The 22,131-nt window shown below is 33.3% G+C and overlaps 6 protein-coding genes across 7 annotated transcripts; 2 read left to right on the forward strand and 4 right to left on the reverse strand.

The window, feature by feature from the left end:
• Nucleotides 1–2,807: 2,807 nt before the first annotated feature.
• On the forward strand, nt 2,808–5,617 carry LOC128396314 (collagen alpha-1(II) chain-like). Its single transcript, XM_053356885.1, has one exon. It carries the CDS (start codon nt 3,223–3,225, stop codon nt 4,909–4,911), a length of 1,689 nt encoding a protein of 562 aa, XP_053212860.1. The 5' UTR covers nt 2,808–3,222; the 3' UTR covers nt 4,912–5,617.
• Nucleotides 5,618–7,179: 1,562 nt separating this feature from the next.
• Nucleotides 7,180–8,444, reverse strand: LOC128396317 (endonuclease III-like protein 1). Its single transcript, XM_053356889.1, has 2 exons — nt 8,285–8,444; nt 7,180–8,153 (listed from the first exon to the last, which is right to left on the reverse strand). Exon 2 carries the CDS (start codon nt 8,148–8,150, stop codon nt 7,344–7,346), a length of 807 nt encoding a protein of 268 aa, XP_053212864.1. The 5' UTR covers nt 8,151–8,153; nt 8,285–8,444; the 3' UTR covers nt 7,180–7,343.
• A 179-nt stretch (nt 8,445–8,623) lies between these two features.
• On the reverse strand, nt 8,624–10,035 carry LOC128396316 (endonuclease III-like protein 1). Its single transcript, XM_053356888.1, has 2 exons — nt 9,878–10,035; nt 8,624–9,670 (listed from the first exon to the last, which is right to left on the reverse strand). The coding sequence occupies exon 2, from the start codon at nt 9,654–9,656 to the stop codon at nt 8,805–8,807; it is 852 nt and encodes a 283-aa protein (XP_053212863.1). The 5' UTR covers nt 9,657–9,670; nt 9,878–10,035; the 3' UTR covers nt 8,624–8,804.
• A 390-nt stretch (nt 10,036–10,425) lies between these two features.
• On the forward strand, nt 10,426–11,971 carry LOC128396318 (proliferating cell nuclear antigen-like). Its single transcript, XM_053356890.1, has 4 exons — nt 10,426–10,793; nt 11,037–11,202; nt 11,331–11,649; nt 11,747–11,971. The coding sequence occupies exons 1-4, from the start codon at nt 10,573–10,575 to the stop codon at nt 11,836–11,838; spliced, it is 798 nt and encodes a 265-aa protein (XP_053212865.1). The 5' UTR covers nt 10,426–10,572; the 3' UTR covers nt 11,839–11,971.
• Nucleotides 11,972–12,328: 357 nt separating this feature from the next.
• LOC128396315 (phosphatidate cytidylyltransferase, photoreceptor-specific-like) lies at nt 12,329–16,610 on the reverse strand. Of its 2 annotated transcripts, none has more exons than XM_053356887.1 (7): nt 16,401–16,610; nt 15,914–16,168; nt 15,481–15,657; nt 15,284–15,403; nt 14,955–15,194; nt 14,720–14,872; nt 12,329–13,453 (listed from the first exon to the last, which is right to left on the reverse strand). In XM_053356887.1, the coding sequence occupies exons 1-7, from the start codon at nt 16,473–16,475 to the stop codon at nt 13,103–13,105; spliced, it is 1,371 nt and encodes a 456-aa protein (XP_053212862.1). In that variant the 5' UTR covers nt 16,476–16,610; the 3' UTR covers nt 12,329–13,102. The 2 variants fall into 2 exon arrangements, with proteins under 2 accessions (XP_053212862.1, XP_053212861.1); XM_053356886.1 differs by having other exon boundaries at nt 15,914–16,171; nt 16,401–16,608.
• A 510-nt stretch (nt 16,611–17,120) lies between these two features.
• LOC128396111 (uncharacterized) lies at nt 17,121–21,689 on the reverse strand. Its single transcript, XM_053356635.1, is given in 4 exon segments — nt 17,121–19,251; nt 19,254–19,812; nt 20,440–20,628; nt 21,382–21,689. Coding segments are annotated over 4 exon segments (2,727 nt in total). The 5' UTR covers nt 21,424–21,689; the 3' UTR covers nt 17,121–17,314.
• Between the last annotated feature and the right edge of the window lie 442 nt (nt 21,690–22,131).

The raw sequence follows: 22,131 nt of genomic DNA on the forward strand, positions 1-22,131 counted from the left end.
TATTTTTAATTAGTTAATTGTGATTTTAAAAAGTGTTGAAAAGATTCCTGAACAATGAAAGAGGCAACTTGAGATTCACTAGATATTAATTGTATTAATACTAGAAAGTGAAGTGTTTAATTACTAATTTCTAATTAATCGCAACTTTAATCTCTCAACTTTTCAACGATAATTAAAAACGATGAGTTCAATTCAATTAAAATCTTTTTAATCCTGTTCTGTATTTACAGCCTGATTAATAACTTGATTAATTACTCGACAATTACGATCTTCAGTCAGTCACACAGGAATCACAATTAACTGATTTTCGTAATCAAAACTATCAGTTAAATAACCTTTAGGTAATTGTTTCCTGGTTAGTTTAATGATAGACTGTTAACCAATAATTGGGAAGCCACGGCGATCGTTGAGTTGTACGTTGATTAGTTAATTGTTACCTAAATTATCACACTCAAAACAATCAGTTTACTACAAAAACAAATTAATCAAAGTAATTTGTTGATCATCATCATTATAATGAATTATAATTATCCATCATATTGAAAAAAGTTGCAGGTAAAAGTTATTTCACTTTGCCTGTTGTTAAATCATAATGATTTGTATGGTTGGTAACAGAAAAGTAATCAACTAATCAACAATACAAATATAACAACAAATCATAATGATTATATAATTTAATTGTTAGAAATACAATCGTAACCAAAAATTGACTCGTACAAACGGTTTTTAAATTGTCATCAATGTTTTTTTTTGCATTCAGTTGATTACTGAAACTGACTTGATTAACTTGACTACGTGATAACTTGATTATTATTATTGTAATTATGATTATTGTTTTTGTATTACTATTTGATGATTAGTTGATTGTAAATAAGTATTTATATTTATCTGTATCCTTTATTGTAACCCTTCATTGATTGTTGTAACATCCGATGATAACAAGTCAATTTTCAGACAACAATTAACTTACTAATTATAGTCATCCCTTGTAGTGGAAGTCAATTGGATTATTAATGGTAAATTAATTTAATTACCTCCAATTGTTCATATATATGATTATATGTCGAAGATAAATTGCTACAATTATCTTGTTGATTAAAATTCTGTGGTCAAGTCATATGGTCCAATTTTGCTCGTTGGACTTTAAATTCAGTTTTGACTTGACTGATTAATTTGATTCAATTTATCACGATTACCATTGAGACAATTTTGATTATCATCAACTAGATTATGTAAAAGCATAATCTTTTCATGTAGATTAATAAACATGTAAAAGTTAATCCAGAAAAATGATATTATTATGATTATCTCTCAGTAACAATTGATTGCTCAGAATTTCAATTTTTACTATCATAATTGAACAATCAGTTACTTCATAGAGCTAAGATAATGATCGTTAATAAACAGACAATTAACTAATCAAAGTTTGATTGAAAACGATACATCATCAGATTATTGACTGATTGTAATTTAATTAAAGGATAATCGTAATGGCGATATTGAACTTTTTTGGTTGAGTCTTTATTGGTTACACCTTTAATTTGATTGTTTGATAATAACAATCAATCAATCACCTTTTAAATAGTTAAACTATTAAGGAAAAACAATTATCATTATCAAATTTAATATTAAATTTTCTATCATATTAAATTAACAATTTAATCTAATTGTTTAATCAATCAATTGAATCACAAAAAGGTAACAACCAAGCTCAAGGTTAATAAACGAGATGATTACAATTCAATGGATTAATTTTTAATAATGTTAATCTTGTTTACATATTGTACTTATTAATTGTCATTATTTAATGAATATCATTTGTTTCAATTAATATTAATACTTGAAAATGTTAACGTGTTAGTATTTCATCAACAGTGACAGTTAAGTAATGATGGGTAATTAGTTGATTGTTTCAATATTGATTAGATTTACATGTACATTTACATGAATACATATTGATGACATAAAGAGACAAATTCAACTACAATTAACGTGATTTGATTATCAATAATCAAGACGATTTGTGGAGATATGAAATTAGAAGAGATCAAATCAAATTATCAATTAGAGCTCAAGAAGTTGATCTTTTTTGTATTTAATACGTGTATTAATGTTTCATATTAATCGTTATGAAATATCATAAATGGTAACGATAATTGTGATGATAATTTAAGAGAGAAAGAAAGAAAGAAAGAAAGAAAGAGAGAAAGTTACTCGTTCATTTAGTTGTTACATTTATCGTTTATTGTGTTTTCGTTACCAAACGTACATCATATCGCACGCACATCTAAACGATGAACACAATTTATGCTAAACATCATCATTTTAATCATCTTTTGTGTCTACCTTAGCAGTCTCTCTCTCTCTCTCTCTTCTCTTACCTGGAATCACTTTCAGTTTATTTTTGACACCCTTACCTGTCCTTACTTTACCCTCCTTCGAATCGCGATCCCTTTCAATGTTAATTTGATTATAACGCTCATACTAAGCGATGGTGTCGATGATTAGAAGCAAAAAAAAAACTATTCTTTCAAGAAGAAAACGACTTTACACTTGAATGAGCTTCTTTTTATCATAATAATAATCTTACTTTCTATCTCCTCTTTCTCTCTCATTCTTACGCACGTTTGTTAATAATAATAGAAAATGATACAATTTCCGTCCAAAAGACTTTAGCCCCTCGAATCCCCTTCCATTCGCTCGTCTCCTCCTCCATCGCCTCCATTTAGGTTACTTGTTTTACTGTTACAAGTTGATCTACAATCAGAATCTTCATGATTTCCATTAAGGTGTGAAAAAGGGGCTCAGGGATTATTCGTGATGATGAATGAGGAGCCTGAAAGTGTCAGGAAGGAGGGAAAGGTAAAAGTTTACTTGGAACTCGAGAGAGAAGTAAGAAAAGGAGGATATCGATGAAAGGGGAGGTTGATTGGAATTGGATTAAGATTTGAAAGAAGAGGCGATTGATGCTCATTGTTGTTGTCAGTTGTAGCTTGACAATCGAACAGTCAAGAGAAAAAGAGATCGAAATTCGAAGGAAAATTAAGTTATATATTCATAAGTCTCCCAACATCAACAAACATTATTGTTCATCTCATTGATTAGGATTGTTTCAGTTTATCCAAAGTTCATTGGAAATCATCAATTGTTTCAAAAGGATTCAGTGTTTTTTTGTTTTCTATTAATTTGTGTTCATTTCGAAGTGAATTTCAATCATTCATCATGAATCGATCAGTTTTCTGGATTTCCTGTGAATTTTTTGTTCTATTTTGTCTTTGTACTTGTTCATTAGCTGATGATAAGGTTAATGATACATCGATTACTAAACGTCTTGGATTGGTCAACTATCTTTTCCCTGAACCCAGTGAACTTTTGTCTCCTCTTCTTCCATCCAGCCCACTCAGAAGGTCATCAGTCAATGGTCATTGGGTTTTCCCTCAGAGTTCAAGGAATGGGTTTTCCATTGCTTCTTTGATCCCTGGTGGAACCACCATGGATTTGGCTGAATCAGTTCCAAGATTTTCTTACTCTCGATTCATTAAAGATGGCGAATCAGGTTCAGGGCTCAATGATACCCAAGCTACTAATAGTTCATCGGCTTATGCTGAATATGGTCGTCGAAATGGAGGTTCGCCAGGATCTGTCGTTTCATCTGCAAACAACAATCAACAAATGAATCGAGATTCAAATTCTGGCCAACAAAGATCAGATCGTAATGATGATGTTGATATTGATGCTGAACTCAAGGCCGCTGATAAAGTTGTTGAATCAGCCATCGACTCAGGTGCAAACAATTCACCTTCTTCAACTCCTGGTCCATTAGATGATGGTCGAGGTTTCCGACGACCAGGAATGCGGCCACTTCGAGCTTTCCGACCTGGACAAGGAGGACCTGGTGGTCCTTTTGAAGGACCTTATGGACCTTATAGAGAGATGCGAGGCTTATCAGGTAATGGAGGTCATTTCGGCCCAATTCGTGGTCTCGCTGGCGGACCTGGTCTTTGGTCGCCATCGGCTTTCCCATTTTCAGGTCGACCACGAGTACCATTTGCTATGGGTATGAAATCAGGTCTTGGATTGAATGAGTTCAATGAAGGTGGTCGAGGTTCACCCATGTCAATGAATCCCCACCTTTGGAATGAAATTGATGCTTTAACTGCTAGTGGTTCGAATGGTGCTAATGGTGCTGTTCCCTCAGGTTCCTTTGATCTTCCTGCTTTCCCTCTTTCTGGTTTATCAGGTGAAGGTTATCCCCTCCTCGGTGGACCAACTTCTTTAGGTCTTTACCCACTCACTCCCGCTGCATCTTCCACCAACGGTCAACTTCATCCTTCTGCTTCAACTGCTCACGGTCAAGTCCTTCCCAGTCCTCTTCAAGGTGTCATGGGTGCTCCTGGATTACATGGTTCCCTCCCCGGTTCAGGTTTACCTGGATTAGTTGGTGGTCTACCCGGAGGCTTGAACGGTCCAGCTCCTGGTTCTTCTGGTTCTTCTGGTGCTCCTGGTGCTCCTGGTGCCTCTGGTGCTTCTGGTGCTGGTGACTCTTCCAATCTTGCTGATCTTCAGAAAGCACATCCTGGTCTTCACCCTGAACAATACAAGTACCTTCAACAATGGTACTCTTACCTTAATCAACCATCAATTAAATCTTATGTTGATTCTTTCCGAGACTCCGATGATCCATCATCTTCATCCGCTAAACCAAGTTCATCGTCTTCATCTCCCGATGCGAACAAAGAAGGAAATCGACCTTGGTTCCGAAATCTTCGACTATTCCCCAACATGGACATGACTCGACTTCAACTTCCCCGTGTTCGTGACATCTTCCGAAACATTGGCACTCGTCTAGGATCATCAACCGCTTCAACAAGCACCACAACTGAATCATCAGCTGATCCATTTAATGTTTAAATCAAACGATTAATAATCGATGATGAGTTCTGATGATAACTAATGATGAAATGTCGTCGGTGTTAAAACCCTTTTTCTACTCATTCAATTTCATCTTTCTTTCTTTTTCATTTTTTCTTCTCTCTTCATCCATCATCATTATCGTCATCATATTGTGGCTTCTTGACCGTGCCAAAATGATCTTAAGTCGACCTTCACAATCAAAATTCGTTCTCCAAAGAAAAGACACTTTTTTCTTCATATTCATACACAGTTATTATCTTTTTATTTGTCAATTAACTCAATCAAATATTTACAAATCTATCAACTCAATTGTGTCCAGTGATAATTCATTTTTTAAATTGAGATCAAATCTTAATCACAATGATTTCAATTCAACACATTCAGTTAATCAATTGTCCAATGGTGTTTAAATGGTGATTTCTGTTAAATTTTGTTACAATAAATTGTTTTTTTTACAACAAAAATCAATTCGTGTATTAATTTGTAGAAAACATGATGAAAACAATCAAAGTATAATATTAATGTTCAATTAACGATTAACGATTAACTGTTAACGCAATCATCTTCCAAATTGAATTAAAGGTGTGGGTAAATTGTTTGTTAAATTGTATTTTGTGGTTAATCAGTAAAAATTGATTACTCTTTCTAATTTTAATTAGATTGTTGAAAGTGAATCAACGACAATCATTTAGTTTTGATGTTGAACATTTTCATCAATTTATCCTTTCACTTGTTACTTGTAACGACTCTTGGTGATGCGTTAACGTGATTAACTCAATGTCAATTAAGTTAATCATGATCACATAAATCGACTCTTCTCTCATCATAATGTCTCTTTGATTGTCATCATTATTAATACATAAAGGTGTGGTTGAGTTGATTTAGTTGATGATAATGATGAATTTCAATGAACCTTAAAGCAACAAAATAACAACTTTATCACGAATTGTTGTTGGAAAAAAGTTCTAACGTCGATTTTGTTTTATCTTCTAATAAAAATAACGGTTTAATTTTCATTTCTAATTGATAATTATAATTTATGGTTCATTTAGTAAACTTGGAAAACAATCATAACTAATTTGAATAATTAAATCAGTTTAATTGTTGCTGTTTGTTTAAAGTCGTTTGAAGGGAAGGGCGAAAGTCGAATCGTCAATTTGAACTTTACCAACTCAATAAATGCACAATTTAAAATGCTTACAAAATGAATTGACTATTGATTAGTTAATTGGGAGACTTTGATTTAAATACAATTAACATACTATGGTAATTGTGTTGATCGACTTTGTTTCGTAGTTGATTGACTTATGGCTTTTCCTAATTTGGTATCCGTTCAGAATCTGATTGTTTGATTTGTCATTTTTAACTTTGATTAAAAGCATAAATTTGACTACATGATTAGTTGATTGCTCATTTAAATTGTTCATTTTGCACTAACTTTTCCTTCCGATACTTTCGTTAATATGATTAACTCTAATTGTAACTCTCGCAGTACTTTTAGACTACTTTAAGTTTATGGTTGAAAGAATCTCTTCTTAATCATCATTAGTTAACTGTAATTAACAACCAAATTGTGATTCAATACTAAGAGCAACAATTTACAAACTAATTTTATAAATATATTGTATTAAATATATTATATTATTCATGATGATTAAACTGATGAAATTGATTCCTGTTCAGGTCTCGCTTTTCTGATTTCTGTTCAAACCTGATTTTTTTCTGGCTTTTACCTTAATTGTCACTTGATTACTAATGAAATATAGATTGTTGTTAATCATTCTCTCCATCCGCTGATCATGTTGTTAATTAGAGTGAATTTTAGGCTGTAAATTCTGCTAATTAAATAACGATAAGTTAATTATCAAAAACGATTACTTGCTAATTAGAATATCCAATTTTCGATCATCTTTTTACATCCATTGACAATAGTTAATCAATTACGAGGATTCGGGCGATTTTTTCTCGGAATTTCAGCTAATAGAATAGTTGATTTATCTCGAGTTCAGTTCATAGTTGATTGAGATTAGCGATTGAACTGATTCTCGTTAATGATTTAACTTTATCAATATTTAAGTGAACCAATTCAAGAAATTTGTTAACAATCCAATCACATGAATTTTGAGCTAATTTATCTTTATCATTTCAAGATGAACAAGTTTGATTTGTATCATCGCCATTTATTGATTGTGGTTGAAGATCTAGACAACAATCAATTGGTGCCATTCGTAAGTAAACTAGCCGTTTCAATCGATTGTCGAAATCTAAAATTGAATTACGTGAGTTTATTAGGGAATAACAAATAAGATGAATACGTCTGAGTGGGTCGATTCTTTGGTGCGAAAAATTCAAATGTTTGAAGAAATGATTGGAAATATTAGTAAGAGATCATATTAATGAATAGTAATTGTGATGATGGTTAGTAAAATTCATTTACCAGCTGATGGACAAATCAAGTTGTTGAGACATTCTTTGCATTTGGGTTTATCAGCTGTACATTTCATTTGACCGAAACGAGGAATGAGACGGTTGAATTCATAAATCAGATCTTTTGAAAGCCAAGATTCTAATGCAACGCGAGTTTTTTCAGCATCTTTGGTCGATTTTTGAACCCAACCAAGTCGATTTGCAAGGCGATGCATATGCACATCAACTCCAAGTCCATCTGATTTCTTGTAACAACTTTGCAGAAACAAATATGCCATTTTTGGACCAACACCGGGTAAGTCGATCAAATCTTTAGCATTATCGGGAGTATCTCCATTGTAATTTTCTTTCAAAATAGTTGCAACTTTTCTTATGTTTGATGATTTTGTGTTACGAAAATTAACTGGAATACATTTTGATAGTTCCGCATCTGATTTCGCGAGTACCCATTCGATTGATAGGCCATCCGCGCAAAGCTCATTCCAAACTTTCAAAGTTTGTTCATCTTTAGTCTGACTGGATAACATGAGGGCAACTAAGATCCTAAAACGTTCCTCAGGTTTGGTATTCAAAGGGTCATTTTCAATGTACCAGGGCATTGATTCCAGGGGAGCTACAACTCCTTCCATCATCATTTTAATATTCTCATAAGTTTGAGGCCAATTCTCTGGAATCCAACCGGGCGATTTAGTTTCAGGCTTAGCCTCACCCTCGTCTTGGACAGTTACATGTTCTCTCTTGACCTTTTTCTCTTCTGGCTCATCACCTTTCGCCTTTTGCTTAACTTTAGACACCCTCTTCCTTGGCATGATCTAGAATATCAAATCAACAGATTAAAAATCCAATTAGAAATTTTAAAAGTTAACCAACAAACTCAACTATGAAAGGAGCCGAGAAAACACTGAAACATGAATTGTAACAGAATGAAAGCAAGTAGTCTTACCTCAACAATCGAGTTTAACAAATTAAACAATAAAAAAAATCAATTTGACGCCAAATTAAACAAAGAAAACGAGAAGAAATCAACTTATGAATCACAAGTTGAGAATAGAAAACATTTGATTCACGTGACAGGGACTTTTTTCTAATCTCCAATCTCATTTTCTTTTGTTTCCAACAAACTTGTTGATTAATTTCGCCAATTTGACGCTTCTTGTTTATTAATCGATTGCATTCAAATTAAAAGGAACTTTGAATGTTTTATAGATAATTGATCTAAATTTAAACTTCAAATTTTGAAGTAGAATTGAAATGATTTTAAATGGCTCCTTTGGAGAAAATATCAATTATGAATCGTCTTTATTAAACAGAAATGAGAGTTAAAAGAGCTCAAGGTGATCGATGTTTGGATGAATTGAGATCAACTGGCAGGAATCATACAACATCATAAAAAATTGAACTTTAGCTTAAACATTTACTGAACATTAAGTTTTCGATCAATTGTAAAAGCTTAAGGAGATCGATTACTTTTTGGTTTTTCTTGCTCCTTGACAAATCTTGTTGTTTAGACATTCACCGCACTTCGGGTCTTCGTTGCATTTTGTTTGTCCAAATCGTGAGATGAGACGATTGAATTCAAGCATCGTTTCCTTTGGAAGCCAAGATTCCAGTTGAGTGCGAGTTCTTGTATGACAGTTGACCGGCTTTGGAACCCAAGACAAACGATTGACAACACGGACAATGTATCCATCGGGTCCGATGCCTTCGACTTTTCCATAGCAACACTGAAGGAATAGAACAGCCGTTTTACTACCAACTCCAGGTAAGTCACTCAGCTCTTTCAAGGTATCTGGAGTATCTCCGCCGTGCTCTTCCTTCAAAATGGCGGCGGTTTGTTTGATGTGATTTGCTTTCTGTTTGTAGAAACTGCAAGATTTGATAAGATTTGCGATTTCATCCTGATCTTTCTCCAAGATCCAGTCGATCGAAAGTCCTTCTTCACAAAGAGCATTCCAAGCTTTGAGAAGCGGTTCATCTTTGGTTCGACTTGATAAAATTAGAGCAACTAAGATACGAAATCTTTCCAGTGGTTTAGTTTTTTTCGGATCTTTAGACTGAAACCAGGGCAGTGATTCAACCGGAGCAACAACTCCTTCCATCATTTTCTTTACGTTCTCGTAAGCTTCAGGCCAATTCTTGGGTCTCCAACTTTCTTTACTTTGTGTCTTTGTTGTTACTTCATCAACTTCATCACCTTCATCTTTCACAGCAATATGGTTCCGTTTGCTTCTTTTAACCACAGGCTCATCTACAATATCCTTCGCTTCCTTTTTGATAACAGCACCAGGCGCCTTTCGCCTCGTAACCTTGCCCATTTTCTCTCTTTGACCTAAAAATCGAAACAAAAAGCGATATAATCAAACATTCTGAAAGAGTCTCTAGAAAATTCAATGTATTTCCAATGGCAACCTGAAGATTGCATCAGGTTTGAGACGAAAGACAAAAAGAGAACAACAAATGGGAACTAAAGAGTAAAGAAGTTCCTTACTCTTTGACAGGGACACAAGTAGATTAATATAACTGAACAGAAACTTACCTTTGGAATGAGCTTTAAATAAATGAAAAATTAACAAAGAATAAATCACAAAATAAACAAAAGTTGAAATAGAAAATCAGTTGAACTGAAAATTTGAAAAAGAAAAATTCTTCACGTGACTTTAGGGACTTTCGTCTAATTGAGATTCTTCATGTGTTTCGATCGACAATTTAAATTGTAGAAACTAATCAATCAAAAGAAAAGATAATCTCTTGGACTCAATTGAATTGAATTAAATGAAAATGATCAAAATTTAAATCACATGAAAGAACTTCAATCAACTAAAATCTTTTCAAATTCCAAGAAATTTTTGATTTTCTCCCAAAAACTTTACCAATAATGAAAAGAAGAAAATTTTGCAACCAAATGAAATGAAAGAAGTTCGTCTTCACAATTTGATTCACAATTTGATTCGATTCATCAAATTTCCGATCAATTAATAGCAATTAGCATACAAATGGTTCGTTTTTACCGCTTGTCTTTTCTATCGCCATCTACTTTTGCTCTGTTGCTAAGTAGTTTCTTCATTTACGTCGTTTGTTAGGCGCGATTTCATTTCTTCCTCTTTGTTGTTCACTTGCTCTCACTTCATTTCTCTTCATTGTGTCATTTTAATCTCTCACTTTGAGTCTTCTAAATTTGGTTAATTTCAATTTTTAATTAATTAGTTTGTTCTTAAAACAATTAAATCGAAAATGTTTGAAGGTCGAATGATCCGTGGTTTTATCATAAAACGAATTCTTGAAGCCATCAAAGACTTGGTTTCGGAAGCTTCATGGGATTGCTCCACTACGGGAATGTCTCTCCAAGCCATGGACACTTCTCATGTCTCTCTTGTCTCAGTCCAGTTGAAATCAGAAGGTTTTGATAAATATCGTTGTGATCGTAATTTAACACTCGGAATGAACTTGGCAAGGTAAGATTCGTGTTCCCTTTTCCTCTGTGTCATCTTTTCTCTGGGCCTCATTTCCTCCATTCTCCTCATTTTCTTCCCTTTTCTCTGTATTTCAATCTCTTTTTTGTTCTTTTCTTTTTTGTTAAAAAGAACAATTTTCATATTCTATTCTACTGTGTTGTTCTATTCGTTTTTTCTTCTTGATTTTTCATTCCATCGGTTTTCTTAATTTTTTAAATTTTTGTCTCTTTTTACTTTTTCTAGTTTGGCTCAAATCGTTAAGGCTGCTGGTAATGATGATGTAATTACCATTAAAGCTCCCGATGATGCCGATAAAATAACTCTTATTTTCGAAACCAAAAATGAAGCTGAAAAATGGGAGTATGAAATTAAACTGATGAATCTTGATTCCGAATATCTTGGTATCCCGGTAAGATAAATTCGCTCCCGCTCAAAGCTTTGTTCTGTTTGGCGCTAATTTTATCATCTCTTTCCTCTTACTAACTCAACACTTAACAATCTTTCTTTTCTTGTTCCCTTACCTTTTATCTTCAATAGGAAACCGACTACAGTGTAAAGGCTCTTTTACCTTCTCATAAATTCCAAAGAATTTGTCGTGACCTTTCCCAGATCGGGGACTCAGTTACCATCTCAGCAGCTAAAGATGGAATTCGATTCTCGACTACTGGAGACTTGGGATCTGGAACAGTGAAACTCAACCAAACAGCATCGGCTGATAAACCCGAAGAAACGGTTTCAGTTAAAGTTGAAGAACCGATTATTCTCTCATTTGCCCTCAAGTATCTCAATCATTTCGCCAGAGCAACTGCTCTCTCACCTCAAGTGTCCCTCTCATTGTCGAAAGATGTTCCATTAGGTAAGTCTTTTTAAACGCATCAAATGACCTTAAACGCCTCAGTTAATCCTAAACTCCATTTTTTCTTTCTCCCGCTTTTATCATCAATTACCTCTAGTTGTTGAATACATGATTCACGATGATGATGACGATGAAATTGGTTACATAAGATACTACTTGGCGCCAAAGATTGAGGAAGGAGAAGAATAAAAAAGGATGTGATCTTCAAGAAGAAAAGAAGGCGAACCAAAACAAAAAATGGAACATAACAAAACCATAAAATTTTCTAATTTCTTTTTTATTTTCATCATCACTAAAAAAATTAAATAATTGTGATAACAAAGTCAATTGTGTTTTCTTGCCAACGGCATAACAGGATATGTGTTAGTTAACTTTGGCAAAAAAGGGAACATTAAAAGCAACTTTGGTAATGTTAGTTTGATCCCGTTGGATTTTTAACGAATCAAAATTAATTACCTACTAATTAGCCAAATAGAGGTGAAGACAATGAAATTCAATTCTCGTGGACAATTGAATGAGAAATAACATAAAATTTCGATGAGTTTTATTGCTTGAAGAAACTGTTCGGTTAAGTTGATTGATTAGATGGAGAGTCTAATTGTGACTTAATTATTTCTAAATCCTCGGTTGATATTTTAAATAACTGTTAAAATCTAATTTTGATTAGACGATAAACTGGTTCATTTTTGAAGAAATCGTTTTATTGTTTGACCTTTGGAATTATGTTGATGAAGTAATTGGATTGATAATGATTGAAATTTTGACTTTTCGTCTATTTGATTGTTCAAATTTTCCAATTGAATATTTTGTTTTCTGAGTCTCTGGAATCGCAAGCGAAAAGAAAATCGAGTTTTGTACAAAAAAATAAAAGTTAATAAATCGAAAAAAACAATTTAAAGAAAAGAAAATATAAGAACGAAATGTCAATTCCGTTGATTCCGCTAGTTGACTTGGTAGAATTCGTGAGAAATTTTTCGAGTCCAACTGAGAGTTTCCAATTGATTGTTTGAACTTTTCTTGAAATGAATCAATTATTTACGATGATTAAACTGATTGTTACATGATTCGGGATAACAATCAAGATTATTCAGTGTGGTCGATAATGTAAATGACGATTTGTGAAGACGAAGATAATGGAGATAATCTTAGAATCCATGAAGATTGGCTTGGAATTGAATCAACTTTAATTGCTGAAAGTGACCTGATTGATTGGTAGATAATTGATGAGAAGGAAAGAGATTAAAGATGATAGATGAGCGAATGGTTTTCATGATGATGCTGGTGACTTGTGGTAATGTTGCTGGTGGATTTAATCATCGTACAGATAATTAAATCTGAATAAAATTGGTGTTGGTTAATTTCAGAATTTTGAAATAAAGGTGAAAGCCGCATGAAAAAGGGAGCAGAAATGATGAGAAATGGCGAAAGAGAGAAGTCGACAAAAGGACAATCATTACAAGATGAAACCTCTAGAGGTCAAAGATTCTCTCAGGATATTATAAAGCTCGATCTGATGTTCGGGTTCGAGGGAATTAACTTGCAAGATAACTGATTGTAGATTTGGAGCAGCAATGAAACTAGAAATGTAAACATTAACGAAAGTGGCCATTAAGAATTGGCAATCGAATCGATCCATGATTCCGCCGTGACCTGGAATCACATCGCCAAAGTCTTTGATTTTGAAAGCTCGTTTGAATCCACTGGCAAAGAAACCGCCGAAAGGTCCGATGATTGAGCTGAACAAAGACAAAGAAAACGAATGCAACACGAATGGATAAAGTTTTATAGTTCGAGGAATATGTAACTGCAAAGAAAAAAATAGAAAAGAATTAAATAATGTTCACAATTAGATTTAGTTGAATGATGGAAATAATTAATGAGGTTCGAAGGGGAAATGAAATTCCATTAATTAGCTGATTGTCTTTCACAGTAGTTAAACAATTGGCGATTTTCTAAGAACCTTGCAAACAGTTAATCAAAAAATAACAATTTTTCATAATAAATAAGCAAAAGTCAATCATGAAAAGTCAAATAATCAACAATTAAATTAAAATCTGTCAATGATCTTGCGAAAAGTTAAATTTGACTTAACGAATTGTTCACCTAAATTCAGTGAATAGTCAGAAAACCTCAAAAGGCTAATGAAAAATCAAATTATTAATAAAATTCATTAGTTAATTACGTTTTCAGAGCTTTTATTGCCTGAGTTCATATCATGAAGATGTAATTCATGAGAAATTGAAATAATCTCAAATAGAGATAATCAATGATGATGATGATAGAAAAGGTTTCACATTTGAAAGTAGATAATCAGAAAGAGAGATGATAAATTTTGTATCCTGTTATTCTTAGATTTCTATTTACCTAGTAACCACTATTAGAAATGTTCGAGACTGTTCTCGAAAAGGTTTCACAGCGATTGTTAATACGATCAGTAAACAATTAATGCAAATCAAAATAGAACAGGAAAAGCAAAAGGAAACAGACCCGAATTATAAGAATAGCATTTGCAGGATGAAAATGAGAAACAAATAATCAACTGCTCTCATATCGACTGAATGAAATGGAATCATTTTCATTAGTTCAGAGAGAGAGAGAGAGAGAGAGAGAGAGAGAGAGAGAGTATGATTGATTCGTGACAATTTCAAGAAGAATGTTAATTGGTCAACGAAATTATTGAGTTTGACTGTACATTCATCAGTTTTCTCTTTACTCTTCCATCTCAACTTTTAAGACTTCTCTTGATTCAATTTCAAGGTTCCTTTTGTACAGATTTCTTATGACTTTGAGATCATCATTCGTTTCTATAGAGATGGTGAATGTAACGTAACTGTCATGAGTTAGTTACATAAATAAATCAACTAACAAGGATTCAAGAAAGATGAGAGCATCCATGTTACTTCCTGTAACTAAGATACCAAGGTTTTTTTTCTGTCATCTTTTTTGACATAAACTCTAAATTTCATCAACTTAATCCACATCTAGTTGTAAATTAAAGTCTTCGGATAAAATTTCACCAGAAGAAGAAAAGGTAATGAATGAGTGAAGAAATGAATCTTTTTCTAATTACCAGTCTGAGAAGAACACTGAAATTTCGTGGTAACTCGTATTCGCTAAGCTGAAACAATGGCGATGGATTACAGGTCATCACGGTTTTCTCAAGATCTTCGGAATATCTGATGGGACAGACAAAGTATTCAAATTGGCACATAAAATGAGAGAACTGTAAAATAGAAAAGACAAAATATGATGGAATATAAATAATTGCAATTAATTAACAAGTGAATGAAGGGATAAATAATCACCAGTAGACCGAGAATGACAGTTGCTATACCACCACCGATGAATCCTTCCCATGTTTTCTTGGGCGAGAGCTTAATCAAAGGTGTACGGCCAAAGAAGAAACCAAATAAATAGGCCATAACATCGTTACATATGATCATGGAAACGGGCACGATGAACCATATCAATCCTTCAAACATATTGGATATAATGAAATATGATTGAGTAACTACGATTAAAAGAGTAACATGAGTCCAAGCAAACTGTGGAAATGAAGATACACAGAACGATATTGAAATGTTAATTGACTTGAGAGACTTAATAACAAATTGTTATGACTAATTTAATTTACCAATGAAAATTGTCGCATATAATAACGCTTTTTGAGACTCAAAACAAACCAAACGAATCCAGTGATGTATAAACAAAATGAGATAAATTTATGGTAAGTGACTAGTATGGCCATGAAATTCTGTATTGGAGAAATTGATTGGTAAAAGGTTCATGAATTGATCTTTAATTAGTTAATTAGTTCATCTAAATACTTACAGGCCGTTGCAAGAGAACAGCAAAATAATGGATAAAACTGGGTCCAAATAGGAAATAATTGGATGTCAAGAGAAAGTACCAAGAGAGAGATCTGAACCAGGGTAATCCATGTACTCGATAAACAGCATAGCCAACAGAGATAATTTCTTGAAAGCATTTAACTTGAACAATTAATGTCTTTTAGTTGGAAGAGAGAAGAACGAATGAAGAAGATGAGAGATAAATAAATTGATCTAATTAAACACAGCTGATCAACCATTGGTATTAATTGCTTGCAAAAGTTTGATAAATTGATGTGTGAGTTCAGGGTATCAAAGGTGCATAATGAGTATGTTATGACAATCAATTATAAATAGTAAATCATTTGATCAGCCCGTTAGCTTATCATGCACCATGATTAGAATGATAAATAAATTTTAACAGAAATTCTTACAATTAAAATGAGAGCCAAAGGTCCAGCATAAATTAGTAAACCAAATCCAGCGACCATAAAGATTGTGAATATTGATCGGACAATTGAATTTCGAAATTTTGATGGAAAATAAGCCAAACATGTTTCTATGATTGGATTAGTTTTATCCTGTGGCTGAGACAATGATTTGAGATAATCATCCTTTTTTAATAGTTCTTCAACTATTTTCTCTTCTTCCGAGTCAACGCCATCGAGAGAACTCTGCCTGTCAAGAAGCTTCTTGTAAACATAAACAAAAACAGAGACAAAGACAAAGGAATGAAAATGTATTAGATATCAACATAAAAATCATCGAATATTAAATATTTCAGTAAATTGGAGCAATAAGAATAGAGAAAAAGAGATTTTTGTCGAAAAAATTTTGGAATCTTGTGAGAATCGATGAAAATATCGAGAAAACTGAAGGATTGTAAAAGAGAAAAATCAATAAGAGAAAAGAAATAAATACCTTGTCAGTCATTTTCTCATCATCATCATCTTCACTTTGATCTTTCACAGGTCGGTGACGAAGGTCTGAGGACATGGTCACTGATTAAAAGTCGCTCCGAATTGTGACCGCTACACTTGCCGAAAATACCAATGAAACACCAAGTGAATTAACAGTTGGCCAAAAGACAGAAAATAAAAACATCTCAATCTCTCAAAGTGTTACCTTAGTCTCTCTTCTTTCCCCTCGACCAACCGATTCACTTCCCCTTTTTCCATGCAAATGTAGCGACATCAAGGGGACACAATATCAACTCTTTTTCTTTTTTTAATTCTCGTTAATTTCATTCATCTAATTAATCTCATTTCTCTCTTTAGGCTCATTATTCTCGTTTGTAGTTTCCAATAATCAACACCACCGAAATAATCCAAACAATTACAATAACTTAAATTGAGATTTAGTCTGAAAATTGATTTTATGATTTATAACATTTCCTAATTAGATTGTATCATTTATATTTTTTGCTTCTTCAGCAACAATTTAATTTCTGCCTTTTTCTTTATCAATGAGATTTAATTTCAAGTCTCTTTGATTAGTTGTATCTTTAAATTGAGTAATCGACACGATTCCTTTTCCTTATTCTTTCAGTCGAATTCAATTAACTAATTAATACGTTTGATTCGTCGAGTGATTTTATATCAACAAGTATTTCAAGTGTGATAATTATTTTCCAATAAAATATTTACAAGATGAAAAAGGTTTTCATGTTTATTAATTAAGTGAATCGAGTATTATAACAATCAATTGGTTAATAATTAATTAATAGTAAAAAAAGTAGCAATGATTCGTTGATTTCTTATTGATTAGTTAATTGGCAAAATGGCGATGGTCTTGTCGATGGATAATTAATTCATTTGTTCTGGTGTCTGATTAGTTCATGTCTCCAGAGTGCTGTTAATGTTAATCAACCTCTGATCACCTTTCACTTCAGGTTGATCAATTACCATTGATTGATTTGATTCTGATGTAAGAATTGATGTTAAGTTTAGTGTTGATTTTTCTGATGTTGATGGAAATGGATAATTGTGTTTATCGTTGAATTGATTGTTCGAATTGTGATCGAAATGTCCAGAACTTCGTCTGATGATCTTTCCTGTTGAATGTTCTATTTCACGAGATTTTTTTGACCTTTCCTCTGACAATTTATTCATTAATTGAATGAGCCTCGAATCGATTTTACTTCCAAATAACTTTTTCTTTCCAAATAAATTGCTGATCTTTTTATTTTTTCCATGAGACATCATTAGGGTTGAGAGTTTTTCTTGTAAGGATCCAACTGAATCTGAGGGTGAAAAGGTTGATGACGATTTTGAATTTGGACGGAAAGATAAATGGCCAAATTTAGAGGCGGAATTGGATGAAGCCACACGAGCAGCAACGGGATTGAATTGTGAGATCATTTTGGAATGGAGTGTTGAAGGCAGGTCGATATCTGTGGACATAATTGATGGATTACCAAGACCCACTTGATTGTGAAGATTGTTAACCAAATCGCGATATTGGGTCAGGCTAATTGGATCTAAAGTCTCGAATGATTTAGGATGAGGTTGTAAAGTGAACGAACTGTAAGGTTGGAAAAAAGTAACTGCTTCATCAGGAATTAAACTCATTGCATGATCGAAATCAGATGAATGATGATAATGATGATTGTTTAAAGGTTTATTTGAAGAGAGAAATTGAGATGAGGATGGATGAAGAGCTTGATGAGAATGATGATAATAATGATGAAAAGGATGAGAGTGAGAATGATGGCCAGTTGGATGTTGTTGATGATTTACTGAAGAATCGAGATAATTTAAGTAAATATCACGAAGTCTTTTTGGTTCATCAACTCCTGGCTTATGAACTATTGGAGAGACATAACGATTAAATGAATTTCGACAGGAATATGGTTGACCTGGATAACCATGAACACAATAACCAGGAGCCTTCAAAGGTCGTGAAGATGAAATCGAAGTAGCTGCTGAAGTAGAAGGTGAAGAAGATGAAGGATGATAAGGCCGAGATGATAAGTGCTCATGTAGAGACGAGGTCGGTGGAGAAAGGGATGGAGATGAAATACCTTCGGGAATGAAGTAACTGTTTTCTTCAACAAAGGCCAAAGGTTGACCTTCATCAGACACTAATTGTTGTAGCAATAAACGACGATAGAGCTCATCGAAAACATTTACATTCGGACTCAATGGCATAACCATTGGACCTTCGTAAAGTCCAGCTAGTCCTAAGGGGCTAGGAGATGCTTGGGTCAAGTATTGGCCAGATGGATGAGAAGAAGTTCCAATGACCTGTCGTTTACCTCGATGTCGACGTGATCTTAATGCTAATATGTGCTCTTCGAAAAAGTCTTTATCATTACTCTTTATATTTGATTGTTTAATTGGTAAAGAAGAAGAAGGCTGGTCATTAATTTCGTTTGGAGAGGATGGAACAACAATTCGATGATAATCATTATCATCGTTTCCAAGTAAAGAGTTGAAACTCTTGCTATTGTCCATCACAACTCCTCGAGGTTTGTGTTGTTGCTGTTGGTGTTTCGAGGATTGGTCGTTGTATTGACCAACATTCGGTTGTCCACTGTGCCAACCATCTTTTAGATTCTTATGATTTGAGACTGTCCATGGAGGAGGAGAGCTCGAAGGTGGTTTCCATTGATGGCCAGGCTCTTGTGGTTTGCGTCTTTCGTTATAAATTTCATTGTATTTCTGTCGATTGTTGCGAATTTTATCTTGTTGCTCATGTTGGTACATCGCTTGTCGCAGTTCATCTTTGCTTAAGGGTCGAAGTGATTTAGGTTTTCCTTGATTTCTACCCCATAAGAAAGTAAAACTATCTTAGGATCTCTGAGTTCAGCTTTATTCCCAATCGAATTGTAATTACGGTTTAGGTTTCCGGCGTTCTTTTTGGAATTGACCGTTTCAACGTTCATGATCTTGGGAACTTTTTCAGCCGAGACATTTATCCTATGGGAGATGAACGGAGTCTCTTTATCCAGCATTTTAGCGGCATCGGGATCAACTGGCAACTTGACCGCTGTTCCTTTGTCACTTTTACCATGAATATCTCTCCCATTACCTATCGTAGTGCTGCGACTTTTACCATGCTCACCTTCATCTTTTTTTTCTTCATCATCTCCATCATCATCTTCAGTTTCGTCATCTTCTCCTTCATCTCCAAGATCACTTTCTTCATCGTCTTCTTTCAATTGCTTAGCCTTTTCATCATTCGTTTCATTCTTAGTCATTGGTATTTCCGGAATATCAGGAAAATCAGGGAAAAATATTCGAGATCCTTTTTCTTTCTCTGAATAATCATACAAGAGATCATCCGCTTCCGCTAGTCCAGGAATCTTTAATTTCTCGTAAACATTAAACCCCTAAAACGAATGAAAATAATGAAAAAAATACATGAATTAATTTTTCTAATTCTAATTCAGATTAAAACGAAATCTATTAGTTGACTGAGATGAAGAAAGTCATTGACCAGTCGTTTGATTGGTTGTTGACAATAAAAGAAATTTTCATTTCGAGCAAAATGAAGGTTTACATTTTCACTTAAATTGTTAATCATCAGACTTAACAAGTGGATTAATCAATGAATCTCCATTGTTCACACCTAAAGGCAAGAAAATGTTCTGCAATAATCATCTTCTCATCGTGTCTATCGCTTAAACCATTTCACGCTTCGTTTAGATACTAACTCATACATGGAAAGTGCTGAAAGTGCGGACATGAGAAGAAAATTATCAAAATGAAAGTAAAAAATAATGATGAAAGTTTTATTTTCATCGAAATGATCTCAATAGAAAAATCATTTTCTCTTAAAAAAATTGGAGATTTGAGGCCTTACTAAGTCATTGTTTCACCAATAATCCACTATGAGAACAGTTAACTTGATCAATGGCTCATTAAATTGCTGATTATTGGCATTAATTGAGCGATTATTAATAACTCTTTGGTTTGATATCGAAGTGTATCAATCATTTGTTGATTGTGAGACTCACCTCTTCTAGAAGCTTGAGAAATGCTTCATCGTTTTTGCCTCCATTTTCATAGGAAACTTGGTTTTCCAATCCCCTGGTCGGTTTACCTCCGATCGGACTTGTCACTCCAGGCATCAGTTCAACCTCAAGAGACGATTGAATTGAACCAATGGAACCGATCAAATTAATTGTCGACACAATTAATAGGACCTAAGATGTGTAAGGATGATAAAATTACAATTAGTTTATGAGGTTGTGTTGTGATTGTTAATCAGCAAATGTTTTATTGGCTTGTTAGCAAATTCAGGCTCATCTTTATTTCTTGATTTAGTTTCTTTTGGCCTTAATTGTTGATATTTTGTTCACTCAAATTGATTTCTATTGATTGTGAGGACTTACCTGCCTACACCAACCATTGTCAATCGATTGTTTCTATTTCTTAATTGTCCCTTGATTAGAAAGGAGCTAAATTAAACTCAGAAGTACAGTTTTAAACAATTAAAATCAAATAAAATCTAATTTTTCAATTCATTAGATTAACTTGTAATCTTTATAACGTTTTTGGCTCTTCTTAATCAAAAACTGATTGTTATTCAACCGATTATGGTGATTCTTTCATTCAACTAATTGTTACTAATTCTTAAGAACTAGTTTGTGATCAATTTAGTAACGACAAAAACAAAATCAATTAATTCAAGTTGATGATTAATTAAAAAGCTTGAACATTAATTTTCGTTAATAAGACTATCATTTTAATTAGTGATTCCTTTGTTAGATTGACGATCGTTAATCAATATTATTATTTTCTAAATACTAAAATAAGAACTAATGATCGATTCGAGAGCATTCAGAACTTTACGAACTTCGATAAGAATCACTAAAAGTAAACCGACACTTCTTCAAGTCTCACTGGTATCGAATCGTTTCAATAGATTATAATCAATGGAAATTAATTAAACTCACCTTAATGTATTCTAATCCGATTTGATTGGAATAAATCATCATGGCGATGGCATAAAAACTAATCAGTTGTTGATATTAAACAAAAAGACACAGAATTAGATTGTAAGTTAACAGGCAAACAAATGGACGTTCACTTGTTGATCACCAAATGTAATTAACAATCAAAATCGTTTGAGTTTTTACTCGACCAACGAAACTATCAAATGTTTAATGCTGAAAGTGAAGATGATGAGGATGAGGATGAGATGAAAATGATGATCGATTGGGGATCAAGAAAACGCCTTCGAAAAGAGACAAACCTTAACGGTTTTTTCTTCTCTTTTTTTTCTAATCTTGTTTTCAATCGAAACCTTTTGTTATACATTTGTCTTAATCATCTTCATCTCTTTTATCATCTTTTGTCTTCCTTTCTCTCTTTCTCTTTCTCTTTCTCTTCTTTCTTATTCTTTTTTTCATCTTTCACCTTTTTCATCTTAAAACCAACCCATTCAAATGATAATTCAGTGAGTTAATTGAAGACAATTAAGTCTCTGTGTTGATCATTTTTCACTTGAGACTTTTCATCTTCATCATTCTGATCATCTTCATCTTTTAATAACTCAAATTTGTGTTCGAACATTAAATTTGGTGATTCTCATGATACTTAAGCATCGAATTTGATTCATTAACTGTTTAGTGTCAATCTCATATGCAAATATAAATACATGATCGTAATTAGTTAATCGATTTTTCTTCTCTCATTAAACATTA

The sequence above is a fragment of the Panonychus citri genome, unplaced genomic scaffold (genome assembly GCF_014898815.1).
Source record: "Panonychus citri isolate SS breed McGregor unplaced genomic scaffold, ASM1489881v1 Contig00143, whole genome shotgun sequence".
Lineage (NCBI taxonomy): Eukaryota > Metazoa > Arthropoda > Arachnida > Trombidiformes > Tetranychidae > Panonychus > Panonychus citri.

What these genes read in the sequence shown, in the direction of transcription:
- LOC128396314 (XM_053356885.1), top strand. Translation starts at nt 3,223, where the DNA reads ATGAATCGATCAGTTTTCTGGATTTCCTGTGAATTTTTTGTTCTATTT.
- LOC128396317 (XM_053356889.1), bottom strand. Translation starts at nt 8,150, where the DNA reads ATGCCAAGGAAGAGGGTGTCTAAAGTTAAGCAAAAGGCGAAAGGTGAT.
- LOC128396316 (XM_053356888.1), bottom strand. Translation starts at nt 9,656, where the DNA reads ATGGGCAAGGTTACGAGGCGAAAGGCGCCTGGTGCTGTTATCAAAAAG.
- LOC128396318 (XM_053356890.1), top strand. Translation starts at nt 10,573, where the DNA reads ATGTTTGAAGGTCGAATGATCCGTGGTTTTATCATAAAACGAATTCTT. An exon ending in CCGAATATCTTGGTATCCCG is followed by an intron (nt 11,203 to 11,330) that starts GTAAGATAAATT and finishes TATCTTCAATAG; the next exon opens with GAAACCGACTACAGTGTAAA. An exon ending in GTCGAAAGATGTTCCATTAG is followed by an intron (nt 11,650 to 11,746) that starts GTAAGTCTTTTT and finishes AATTACCTCTAG; the next exon opens with TTGTTGAATACATGATTCAC.
- LOC128396315 (XM_053356886.1), bottom strand. Translation starts at nt 16,475, where the DNA reads ATGTCCTCAGACCTTCGTCACCGACCTGTGAAAGATCAAAGTGAAGAT. An exon ending in CTGTTCTCTTGCAACGGCCT is followed by an intron (nt 15,404 to 15,480) that starts GTAAGTATTTAG and finishes TCTCCAATACAG; the next exon opens with AATTTCATGGCCATACTAGT. An exon ending in ATATGCGACAATTTTCATTG is followed by an intron (nt 15,195 to 15,283) that starts GTAAATTAAATT and finishes TCATTTCCACAG; the next exon opens with TTTGCTTGGACTCATGTTAC.